The sequence below is a fragment of the Marmota monax genome, unplaced genomic scaffold, assembly GCF_021218885.2.
Source record: "Marmota monax isolate L192 unplaced genomic scaffold, Marmota_monax_Labrador192_F-V1.1 WCK01_AAM20220418_F8-fsc00122, whole genome shotgun sequence".
NCBI classification, from domain to species: Eukaryota; Metazoa; Chordata; class Mammalia; order Rodentia; family Sciuridae; genus Marmota; species Marmota monax.
Genome location: NW_026695223.1, coordinates 5,703,417 through 5,716,175, shown reverse-complemented (window position 1 = coordinate 5,716,175; position 12,759 = coordinate 5,703,417). Strand labels below are relative to the sequence as shown.

Below are 12,759 nucleotides of genomic sequence, written 5' to 3'. Positions count from 1 at the left end.
AACCAAAAAAAATCCAAACATTTCTCCTCACCTTTGCAGATTAATTCTGAAGACTTCTCCAACACTTAGCCAAGCTTGCACTGAAACCAGATATCAGTCAGAGGTAAAGAATAAGAATCTTTTCAGGTCTTTCCTGAGCATGCATCTTCTCCTAAACATGTGTATGATTTTATAAGTTTTTTAGTATATTTTGAATTCTGTAGTTTCCCTAAGAAATTTTCCCAACTTTTTCTGAGGTTTTGGACAACCTGCTTAGTCTCAATAGTGAAGTTTTGCACTGAGTTACTTCAGGATTCTACTTAGCTTTGCAACGTTCTTGGGCAATTTGTGCCACAAGCAGGTTATGTCAGTCCTTCAGGTAACCATGAGAGCAGAGACTGACTCCAGGACTTGAAGCCTGGGAGGAAGGCATCCTGGACGTTGAAAAACTCTCCATGAGGTAGTTTTCCATCTTGCCCATGACCCAAAACTTCTAACAGTTTCAAAACTTGATTAGCCTCAGGAGAAAAGGGCTGAAAGTTTCTCTAGCTGTCCCAGGACTCCATCCCTAGGGTTTCAGTGAGCTGATTTTCCTCAGTGAAGAGCTTTCCTTAGGGACACACTGCAGAGGGAAAGAAGGACTATGCTTTCTGGACTTTTTTCTAAATGCTAGTGTGAAAACATTTTCTATTTCACTGAGAGTAAAGGAAGCAAGGCAGGAGATGCCTGGTCTGAGTTCTGCAGAGTATACAACTCTTCAGTTCACTCCTTTTCTCTGGAGGTGAGTATCTTCCTGATCAACAGGAGAATATTTTCTCTACCTGGAACAGTTTCTCCTTCTTTTTTTATTTTTTATTAATGCATTATGTGAACACACTCATGAAGTTTGACATGATATTTCCATTCATGCATACAGCATGCACTGATCTAATCCAATCACCTCTTTTCCAACACTCCCCAAGCTCTAGCATTTACTATTTTACTTTCAGGTTGACTTCTTTTAGCTTCATGTATGAGAGAAAACTTATGGTACTTGTCTTTCTGTGTCTGCCTTATTTCACTTATCATCATGTCTTCCTGTCCCATCCATTTTGATGAGAATAATAGGATTTAATTCTGTATTTGAGATAAGAAGCAGCATTATCTATCTTTTGTTCTCTAGATTGCATAAAGAAGAAGTGCTCAAAACTAAATGTTGGGGAATTACTCGAGTGCTACTGAGTTTTTTCTCTTAGGATTCCCTGGCTCTGAAGAACTACACTATATTCTTTTTGCTACCTTCTTCTTCTTCTACTCAGTGACAATAATGGGAAACACGGTCATCATCATCACCATCTGTGTCAACAAACATCTTCAATCCCCCATGTATTTCTTCCTTGGCCACCTCTCTGTCCTGGAGATCCTGATCACATCCACTGCTGTTCCTTTTATGCTCCAAGGATTGCTACTCCTAAAGACTCAGATAATATCTTTGACTGCATGTTGTGTACAATTATATTTGTACCTTTCTTTGGGAAGCTCAGAGTTGGCATTAATAGGAGTGATGGCTGTGGATCGTTATGTGGCTGTCTGTAACCCTTTGAGGTACAATATCATCATGAATAGCCGTACCTGTTTCTGGATGGTAATTGTGTCATGGGTATTTGGATTCCTTTTTCAAATTTGGCCAGTTTATGCCACATTCCAGCTTACTTTCTGTGAATCAAATCTGCTAGACCATTTTTACTGTGACCGAGGACAATTGCTCAAACTGTCCTGTGATGATACTCTTTTCACGGAATTTATTCTTTTTTTGATGGCTGTTTTTATTATCATTGGTTCTATGATCCCTACTATTATCTCCTACACCTACATCATCTCCACCATCCTCAAGATCCCCTCAGCCTCGGGCCGGAGGAAAGCCTTCTCCACCTGTGCCTCCCACTTTACCTATGTTGTGATTGGCTATGGCAGCTGCTTGTTCCTTTATGTGAAACCCAAGCAAACGCAGGCAGCTGAGTACAACAGGGTAGCATCACTGCTGGTTTTAGTGGTGACCCCTTTCCTGAACCCTTTCATCTTTACCCTCCGCAATGACAAATTCATACAGGCCTTTCAGCATGGCATCAAACGCTGTTGTCGACTTCTAAAGGATTAGCTCTGTCCTAGGGACAATCTACCATGAACTTGAGTAATCTAAAAATACTAATTCTTATCATTCTCATCATCAAATAGTTTGTGATCTACAAGAGAATTCTATGGTTCTGATCATGCTCAAAATTATAACTAGATAGTTCCTACATGGGAGATCACTTTATTAACATTATTTTGGCATTTTTGGTGGTGTTGTTCTGGGGGATGAAACCCAGGGCTTCAATTATGCTAGGCAAGCATGCTATACTGAGCTACACTCCAACCCTCTTGTTTTTTAAATGAACACACTTGTATAACCATAACATAAAAAAACAAATTTGGCAAGCGTGAATATATGCATTTTAGAACATTCAAATCTGTGTTCCTGGGCTGAAGGAGGGATACAGAGAGGACAGAAGAGGAGGCAGCTTCTGATCCCTCATCCTGTGCTTCACATTCTTCTGTTTTGACAGGGCACCTTCCTCCTCATTGCTCCCTTAGTTTCTCCACTCCATACTCTGTCCTTTCTACTTTCTTTTCTGATTCCACTTCATGTCTCTAAGTGGTTACCAGATTTATTTCTGTATTCATTTTTCTACTCCCTTCTCTCATAAGAACCAAGTTTACCACACGGTCTTCCAGCACTATACTAAGCTCCCCTAATCCATGTCTCAGTTCCAATATTCCCCCATCCTAGCCCCTGTTCCTCTCACACCCATTATTCTTAATACTTCTGTATTCTATGATATGATTTAGAGACTACTTCTACATCATGACACAAGTAATTACACAATTTTGACAGCAATCCAAATGAACATCACAAAGTGACTGTAAAAATAATTGTGGAACTTCCATTCAGTTGAATATCACAAGACTCTAAGAAGAATAGGATGTTTTCTTTGTCATTAAAAGATGTCTAATATATAAAGCAAAGAGCAGAAAGTTTTGCTTAAGTGTTAGCTTTTTGTATGAAAAAAAGGCAAACACTAGTTTTTGTTCATACTTGCACATAGTTGCATTAATTAGTTTTTGTTCATACTCATATATGTTAAGTCTGGGAGGGAACTCAGAAAATTGGTTTCCTTGGGATATGATGATTGGAATGGGACTCAGGAATAGTGCTGGGAGAGAGACTATAGAATTGCTCTTCATATTGCTTTCAGTTCTATTTTATAATAACGTCCTATTTCAAAAACAAAAGAAATAATCCTGCCTCTAGTTGTCAAGAAAGTGTCTCAATGTAACAGACAATTTCTTGGCAGAAGAATCTTTAGTGAGTCCAGACAACTCATAGTGTTTTTAAAGCTGAGTAGAGAACTTTTCTTGTCCTGGGGCCTTGAATAATTTTGTTATTTATTCTTAATATATTTATTATATATTTATTCTTAATGAAATATTCTTAAGATATTATGTGTACCTAAACTATATTATCATACGTATGTTGAAGATATCTTTTGTAAATCTGAGTTTTTTTATTGCTTTTTAGATGAAATCTTTTGTCATGTAGAAATATTAATTTTGCTATGTTCTAATTTAATCTTTTCTTTCATTATTTATATTTGTATATATTGTTTTAAAAGCCCATTTATACTGGGAGATTAACAATAATCTTTTGCACTAGATATGAGCTCTGACAATGTAAATATTGTATAACAATTTAAATAAAAGAATGAAGTGAGCATATACAAAATGTTCTTCAACATTTTCAGTAGTCATATAGGTCATAATAGTACAATATTTTAGACTCTTGAGTATATGAGACAAAATAAACGAATAATTACAGAATATTCTAATTCTAAATATAGAAAAGTTTAGTTAAAACATCTAGAGACTCATAATTGAATTCTAATTTACATAGACTCATGGCTATCTGCCTATCATACATCTTCTGACTCTGTACAGTATAGTATCCTAGGAACATTTAGCAGTTTAATAACAATGAGGATTCCTAGGCCCAGAGTGTGGTCTTGCCATACTATTTCTTGATATAAGAAAGTGAGGCTTCTAAAAGAAATGGGTGGTTACAAATCTAGGACATAAAATCTACAAGATGAATTTGGAACATTTTATCACACCAGATACCAAAAATTACTAGAGCCACATTAAAAAAAAATGAAGAAATCAATTGGAGAAAACTTCCACTGGCCAACAATGAAGTAACACTTCAAAAAATAGAATAATTGCAATTATTTGAAAACTATCAAATATATTTATATCAGAGTTTATAATGATATTTTAAAACATAGTCACCTTCAAAGATGATATTCATTATTCATCAGACCAAAATTGGATCAAGCCTCTGAAACTTTTTAACTACTCACAGAAAACAATGCAAGAACAGAAAGACATGTTCAACTGTTATCACAAGGATGGAATCAACAAAAGCCAGATTGTGTAAGTTTTATGTCAAGACATCTGGCTTCTTCAATCAATAGATTAGAAGGAAGTGAAAGTGCCAAAGAGAGAATCTGTTAATTAAAATAGACTTTGAGTCTATTTTGACATATTTATACAAACATGGAGTATATCTTTTTCTAATGAGGATACCAGTCTTGTGGATGTGCACAATGTTGAGATACACTGTGGTGTATTCATATATGTACTAGGAAAGTCACATCAGATTCATTCCACTGTCTTTCCTATTCCTATCCCCACTCCCTTCCCTTTATTCCCAGTCTGCTGAACTTCTATTCTCCCCTGCCCCTTATCATGTGTTAGCATCCAAATATCAGAGAAAACATTTGACCTATGGTTTGGGGGGATTGGATTATTTCACTTTGCATGATTAGGAATATGAGGAGGTGATCAGTTAAAAGTTGAGATATGTTAGGTTGCATCTAAGGACATGAGGACTACAATTGGAACAGGATCCATGGATGGGCTTCTAAGGCTAACAAAGTTCTATTTCTTGATCTGGTGGGTGACTACAAAGGTGTTCACTTCTGTCAAAGGGGTGCAGGACCCAACCTGAAAGAGCCCCCCTCTTAGTCATTTCAGGCTACTACAACACAATACCATAGATTTGATGGCATGTGAATAACAGAAATTTATTTATCATAGTTCTGGAGGCTGGGAACTTCAAGATCAAGGTATAGGCAGATTTGTTATCAGCTGATAGCAGAAGGAGAAAAGGAGGTATCTGGATCTCTTATAATCCTTCCCAAAGATCCCACCTCCAAACACTTATCACATGAGAGATTACATTTCAATATATGAATTTTGGAGGGACATAAATATTCAGCTCTCAATGTAAAAAGTGGAACAATTTGAGTAATAAATTACATAATGTAGTTTGGATTATAATCTAAAGAATCAAATATTTCTATTTTTACAAATCTATGAATGTATAGATGATTTATTGAAAAAAAAAAGATTTGGGATTAGAAGGCAGGGGATAAAGCACCATTGAGGACCAAGACTCCTGAGAAACAGACAGATGGGCCTTCTAATCCCATATTTATTAGGCCATATGGGAGCTACTATAGCACTCAGATGAAGTAATGTAATCTAATTTGGACCAGAGGGAAGAATGTCCTGGATCTGGATCTGGATCTTCTGTAGGGGAGATGTGGAAAGTAATAAAGAAATAACAAATGTAGGAAAAGTATCTCCTCTAAAATCTCTTTGGTGATCCCAGAGTCATGGGAAAGAATGCTATATGAATAACTCAGGCCACAGAGCTTTGAATATTCGCAGTTTTCTTAAACTAGATTGAACCTTGCAAATAGGTTAGGATTTGAAAATAGAGAATAGATGCAAATAATGTGCCCTAAATGGCAAAAGGAATGAGATTAGGTCTCTTCAGACATCAGTACCATTGACATTATAATTATAAAAGGATTCTCTCACAATTTAAAGCATGCATGTCTACAGTGCATTGATACCCACTAACCCAAGGCTTCCGCTATTGAGCTTGGATGTGGAAAGATGGGGTACATGTAAGTATGTATGAGTGCTTATGTGCATACACACAAATTTTTTAGGAATAGAACCTATGAATATTAATCTCTAGTTAATATATGACTGCTAAATTTTTAATTTAGGGTTTTCTCTAAATGCCAATGGAAAGTAGATGGATAGATATTTCTCCATCTTGGAGCATCTGTAAATGTTGGGAGGCATCTCTTTTTAAATTAATCATTAGTATTTCAATTATACATATTTATAGCATACAGTGTGATAATCCAATGTATATATTCAATGTAGAATGATCAAATCAGGGTAGTGAATTAACATCCTTATCTCCTTTAAATTTCAACATAATAGTTTAACATATTTACGAAATACAATGTAATGTTTTAATATGTGTATATAATGTGTATTGATCAAGTCAGAGTAATTAAATTTTCCATTTCCTTAACATTACTCTGGAGTCTTGAGTCTCTCCCTTCTAGTTTATCATCAACTATAATCACCCACTGTGCTGTACAACATTAAAACTTATTACTTCTATCCATGTTTTGGCATGATAATTCAATTCTCCCTCTATCTCTTCTTCTCTCCCTTCCCAATCTCTAGTAATTATTATTCTACATTTAGATCAACTTTAGAAAAGTATTTTTCTTTCTGTGTCTGACTTTTTCCACTTAGCATATTATCCTCTAGTTCCATACATTTTGCTGCAGAAAATATAAATAATCCAATTAAAAATGAGCAAATGATAAAAGTGAACATTTCTCAAAAGAAGATATTCAAATGGCCAACAATTACATGGAAAAATGTACAACATCATTATCCATAAGAGATATGCAAATAAAAACCACAGTGAGATATCATCTCACCCCAGTTAGAATGGCTATTATTAAAAAGACATAATGTACCTGCTGGGAAAAAAAATAAGGAAAAAAAGAGAACTCATACATGTTGGTAGGAATGTAAATTAATATAGTCAATATAGAGAACAATATAAAGATTCCTCAAAAAAATAAAAATAGATCTATGATATGATCCAGCCATCCCTCTCCTAGGTACCTATTCAAAGAAAATAAGATCAGTATACCAACAGATACCTACATGTCCATGCCTATTCACAAAAGCTTAGATATGGAATCAACCTGGATCTCCATCAACAAAGTAATAAATAATGAAAATGTGTTATATATTTAAATGAAATTTCATTTAGCCATAAGAAAGGAGTGATATTCTATCACTTGCAGCAATATGGGAGGTATCTCTAAGTCAGGAAAACATTACCTCCACCTGAAATGTTCTTCTGCACTGACAAACTCCCAAGAGACTAATTATTTTCTCACTTTGAAAACTTTGTAAGGAATTAAAACAATTATCTACTCCTTAGAAAGGACAAAAGTTTACTAGGCTTCTATTAATATGTCAGACATAAAATCACTCAGATTTCTCTTTTGAGAGATTCTCCCCCAACTCTCCCAACCTCTTAATCATAACCTTCTCATCACAAATCAAGCACAAAAACTTTTTCTTGCTCTCCCTTTCTCAAGATGAAGTTCTTGACTTCTGGGTTTTGGAAATTTAATTTAGCATAAACAATTGCCTATTTAACACACAATATCACACAGAAACAACTCTCATAGTTAGACTAATATAAAATAAAAGTATATTAGGGACCTATTAGAGAGATGTTTTCCTAATCTTAGGGCCTGCAGGACCCTAGTTAAGAAATATTTTATGAAGAATTTGCTATTCATTCTCTAAAATTCTTTTCCTTGGTGGTTTCCAAGTCCTTCTTTCTCAAGATAATCCTCAAGGTAGACCCCCCCCCAGGAATCTGAACTTGAGCTTCATATTAATTTACTAGGTAAAACAGACCAAAATGTTCAGCTTTTATAACTTCATTAGAATTGTAGGGAAGGGGTGTTGGAGGCTGGAAAAACTTTTAATGATGACAATGATTCTTAGATTCTTTATTCCTCTCATATTTTCTCTTTATTGGCCAGACACCATTGATATATGTAATGTCTTGTGAGAGACCCTGGAGTTTCATTTGCATAACAGGCAAAAATATGAAATCCACCTTGCTATATGGAACCTAAGGATTCTGATATTTTGGCAGAATAGCATACAGGAATTACATTTCCAAACAAGAGAGTGGTAGTTAAAAACTACAAATTAGAAGATACTATGGCGATCATCCAGGCCCATCTCTCACCTAATGTGGAAACCTTCCCCAAGATGTTACTAATTGGTGGGAACTGAAACTGGCTCAGCCATCACTGGGCATGGCAAACAGTGGTAGGAGGGAGCTCCTTTTGTTCAACTTTATTGTCAAATATTAATCCAACTAAATGTCCAATTTCTGCCTTCTGAATTACATAGAATAGTTTTTTATTATAATCCAACTAAGACCTTAAAATTTCTATACAAAATATTTCAATCCCAGTAATCATGCCATGGAATCCTGACTTTTCAATATTCTGATTGGCCAACTCTAGGTGTCCAGTTGTTTTATAGTATCTCAAAAATCTGAAGATCAGAGTTGACTTCAATTTCTTATATGACTGAATTATTGCCAAAGTAATCTAAGTGATTTTCAGAGATTGGTGAATTTTTGTGTTCTTAATTCATTTGCATTCTGGTTAGATAAAGGAATAACAGGTATTAAGTATCTACTACTATGTTTCTGATATTGAGAAGATGCTTTCTGTTAAGTAAGGACATCCTCCTATATTACAACAATATCATTACCATGCATGAGAAAATTAATATTACTTCAATATTATAAAATGTATATTTTAAACTCAAATTTTCCAAAATGATTTCCAAATGCATTCATTTACAATTTTTTTAAAATCAAGGCTCCATCAAGTTTCATGGGTTGCAATTGATTATACTTCTTTCTAATTAGTTTTAATCTACCACATTTCCAGTAATTATTTCTCTTTTTAATTTTATTTTTGCTTCCTTTTTTTAATTGTATTCATTCCTCTTCTCAGTTTTCATATTCTCTCAAATTTAGCCCTTCTTGGGCATGTTGTTTCTGAGATAGTTTTGACTGCTTTTTCAATTTCCCTTAACTCACATAACATTTTTTCACACTCACGTTTTTATACACTTCTATTCTGAGTTTTTTGATTGTGGTTAATTCATGTTGGAGATTTATTTTAGAATTTTCCTCAATTTTTTGAAGTTGTTTGGTAAATATCTTTGAATGGAAATTTTTACTTTTGCCCTTTTATTCTAGTGTGTTATAGGTGTTATATGTTTATTATTTTCTATTGCTTTAAAGTATTTTGGAATTTCCTGATTCAGCAAGAAGACTTTTTGCTACACAGGGAATTTCATTGTCTGGACAGTTTTCCATGTTTCTTACTGGAAGTTCTTAATGGTTTTTGTTAGTAGACAAATTGTGCATCAAATTTTGCATATTCATTAATAAATAATGCTATTTTGGAGTGAATGAGTTCATACTTCCTTTAAATTCTTATATTTTGTAAGACTCTTTAAGTTTTCACCACTTGCTTTCCCTTCATGTTCAAGGTTCCCACTTCAAGTGCCTCCCAAGTGTTTCCCAAACTGATGCCTCAGGCATCCGGCACTTTTAAGCCCCTTCCTTTTGATCTTCACTGTCAGTGCTCTGACCCACCAGGCTTGGACCTATTCTCAGTATTTCCCATTCAGGATTTAGTTTTAACTTTCTAGGGATAACTTTCTCTATTCTCCTCTCCACAGTAAGTCTGACGACTATTTATAATGAAAGTAACCCCTTATCACATTAACGGTATAGAATTAAAGTTTGACCTCTAGGACTTTCACTAGAAATTGCACTTTATACAACAGTGAATTATTAGTCAGTATCTGATTGCAATAGTGTATCCAAATCAGTGAAAATCTAATTAATAATACTCTTTTCATCAAGTTACTCTTTACATCTTCTTTAGAAAGGTAATATTGTGTTTAAATATTTTGTTAAAAAACAAGTTATTGTTTATGGCATTTCTTCATCTACAAGTAAGGTAGACTACTTTTAAAGTCATTTTTTCATGTCTTTAAACAATTGAATCCATAATCTATTAACATTTATTGAATGCTACCAAATGCTAGTTAATTTTCTATACAGTGGAGATGAGAAGATATAATTAAATATAGTACCAGTTCTTAAAGAGCTCAATCCTAACTTTGAGAAACAGATGAATGTGTTAATAATTATAATACAGTGCTTAAATAATCCAGGTTTAATAATGTACAAGTGTATTTAGTGGGGGTACTGGGATTGAACTCAGGGGCACTTGACCACTGAGCCACATCCCCAGCCTATTTTGTATTTTATTTAGGGTCTCACTGAGGGTCTCACTGAGTTGCTTAGCACCTCACTTTTGCTGAGGCTGACTTTCAATTCACAATTCTCTTGCCTAAGTCTCCCAAGCCAATTGGATTACAGGCCTGCGTCACCACACCTAGCTTGTACAGTGTATTTTGACTAGCTTTTCATCACTATGACGAAAATATCCAATAAGGCAACTTAAAGGAGGGAAAATTTATTTGGGGCTCATGGTTTCAGAGATTTCAGTGCACAGCCAACTCCACTGCTTTTAGCCCAAGGAAAGCAGTACATCATGGGGGAAGGGATCAGCAGAGGAAAACTGCTAAACTCATGGTGAGATCAAAAAGCAGAGAACAAGTAAGGGAAAGGGACCACAGGGAAGTTGCACCTTACAGGTCACATCCGCAGTGACCTACCTCCTCTAGCTATGCCCCACCTACAGGAATTCACCACCCAGTCCATTCAAACTAGGATGGACAGATTAGATTATAGCTCTCATAGGCCAACCATTTCACCTCCAAACATTCCTTTATTAACACAGGAGCTTTTGTTGAACACCTCATATCCAAACCATAAGAAAGCTCTATGGTATATGAAGGTATTTGAGTCAGAGTTCTCCAGATAAACAAAATCAATAGGTAATATATACAAAAAATATTTTTGTCATGAGGAATTTGCTCATACCATCATGGAGGCTGAGAAATCCCATGATCTGTCTACCACCTGAAACCTTAGGACCAGGAAAGCTGAAAGTATAATTCTGTCCAAGTTTAAAGACTTAGCATTAGAAAGTCAATGGGGTAAATCTGAGTCCCGGGTCAGTAAAAAGTGATATGAGATATCCCACTTCAAGCATCGTTACTTTAGGAAACTTCTCTTCCCTCCATTTTTTGCTTTATTCAGGCCCTCAATGATTGAATGATGCCCACCCACTGAGTGGGACTACTAAGTCTACCAACTTAAATAATAATTGCATTCAGTAAACACCATCTCAGACAGACACATCCAGAAACAATGTTCAGTCTGGCGCCCAATGGCCTAAGTCAAGTTGAAACATGAAATTAACCATCACATTGAGAATGCAAGAGCAAGGATTCCCAACTGTTCCTAACCATTTGGAAGAGTCAAGGAAGAAATAATCAAGAATATAATCTTGGAGATGTTGTCAGAACGGGAAAGACAGTTTTCTGGATCAGCTGTCTTCCCAATCTGGCCAAACTGAAATAGGCTCCTTTCCTGTTTCACCATCAGTTTTTGCTTTCAAGGCAGCAGGTGGCCAGACCTGATTTGTTAAGATCCCCAGAGTCAGGTCTATGGCCAAGGACTTCAGTAAATTCACAGGTTCATGGATTAGAATGTGGCTCTCTTTAGGTGGCAGGGCAAAGGGCATTAATTCAGCCTACCATAACCTGTAATTAAAAACTTTCCCACAAAAGCAACTTCTAAGTGCTCCCAGTGATGAATACGCAAATTTTCCACAAAATAGAAAAATATGACTAAAATTTTTTATGATGACTGAAATTAGCATGGTGCTAAAACCTGACAAAGACTTTATAATAGAGGAAAACTAAAGGTCAATACTTAGCCATAAATATAAAAATTCTGAGTAAAAAGGTAGCCAATAGAATTCAATAATACATAAAGGGAAAAATACAGCTACAATTTCTTTGCAATCTTTCCCAGTTAACCCCCTTGTACTAAGTCAATCACTGTTGGGATTCCTTTAAATGATTATTTGGGGCTATTTTAAAGCACTATATGATAGAATCAGACAGTGTACATCCTTTGATGTCTTGCTCTTGGCACTATGCTTTAAGACCATTTTAGATAACATAATCACTAACAAAGAAAAAAAAACAAAAAAAATACCCAGGAAAAAAATAGCATTGAACCATGAAAAGGATAGTTGTTTATAGTACGCAAACAGGAACAAGGAGGTAAAGCATTGCCTCCTTCCACCTCAGTTGAGAATGTATGCACCAGATGACTCGAATTTTTCACAGTTATGTGCAAATATGCACATATCAGCAAATGCTATTGGAAGAACTACAAGTATTGACTTTGAGGTAACAAATAAATTTTAGTACATCGATGTTCATAGCAGCACAATTCACAATTGCTAGACTGTGGAACCAACCCAGATGCCCTTCAATAGATGAATGGATAAAAAAAATGTGGCATTTATACACCATGGAGTATTACGCAGCACTAAAAAATGACAAAATCATAGAATTTGCAGGGAAATGGATGGCACTAGAGCAGATTATGCTTAGTGAAGCTAGCCAATCCCTAAAAAACAAATACCAAATGTCTTCTTTGATATAATGAGAGCAACTAAGAACAGAGCAGGGAGGAAGAGCAGGAAGAAAAGATTAACATTAAACAGATACATGAGGTGGGATGGAAAGGGAGAGAAAAGGGAAATTGCATGG

General features: G+C 35.3%; 1 protein-coding gene across 1 annotated transcript; it reads left to right on the top strand.

Annotated features, from left to right (window-relative positions):
* The first annotated feature begins 1,171 nt into the window (after positions 1 to 1,171).
* Positions 1,172 to 2,116, top strand: LOC124086040 (olfactory receptor 9A1-like). Its single transcript, XM_046434039.1, has one exon. The coding sequence runs from the start codon at positions 1,172 to 1,174 to the stop codon at positions 2,114 to 2,116; it is 945 nt and encodes a 314-aa protein (XP_046289995.1).
* Positions 2,117 to 12,759: the final 10,643 nt, after the last annotated feature.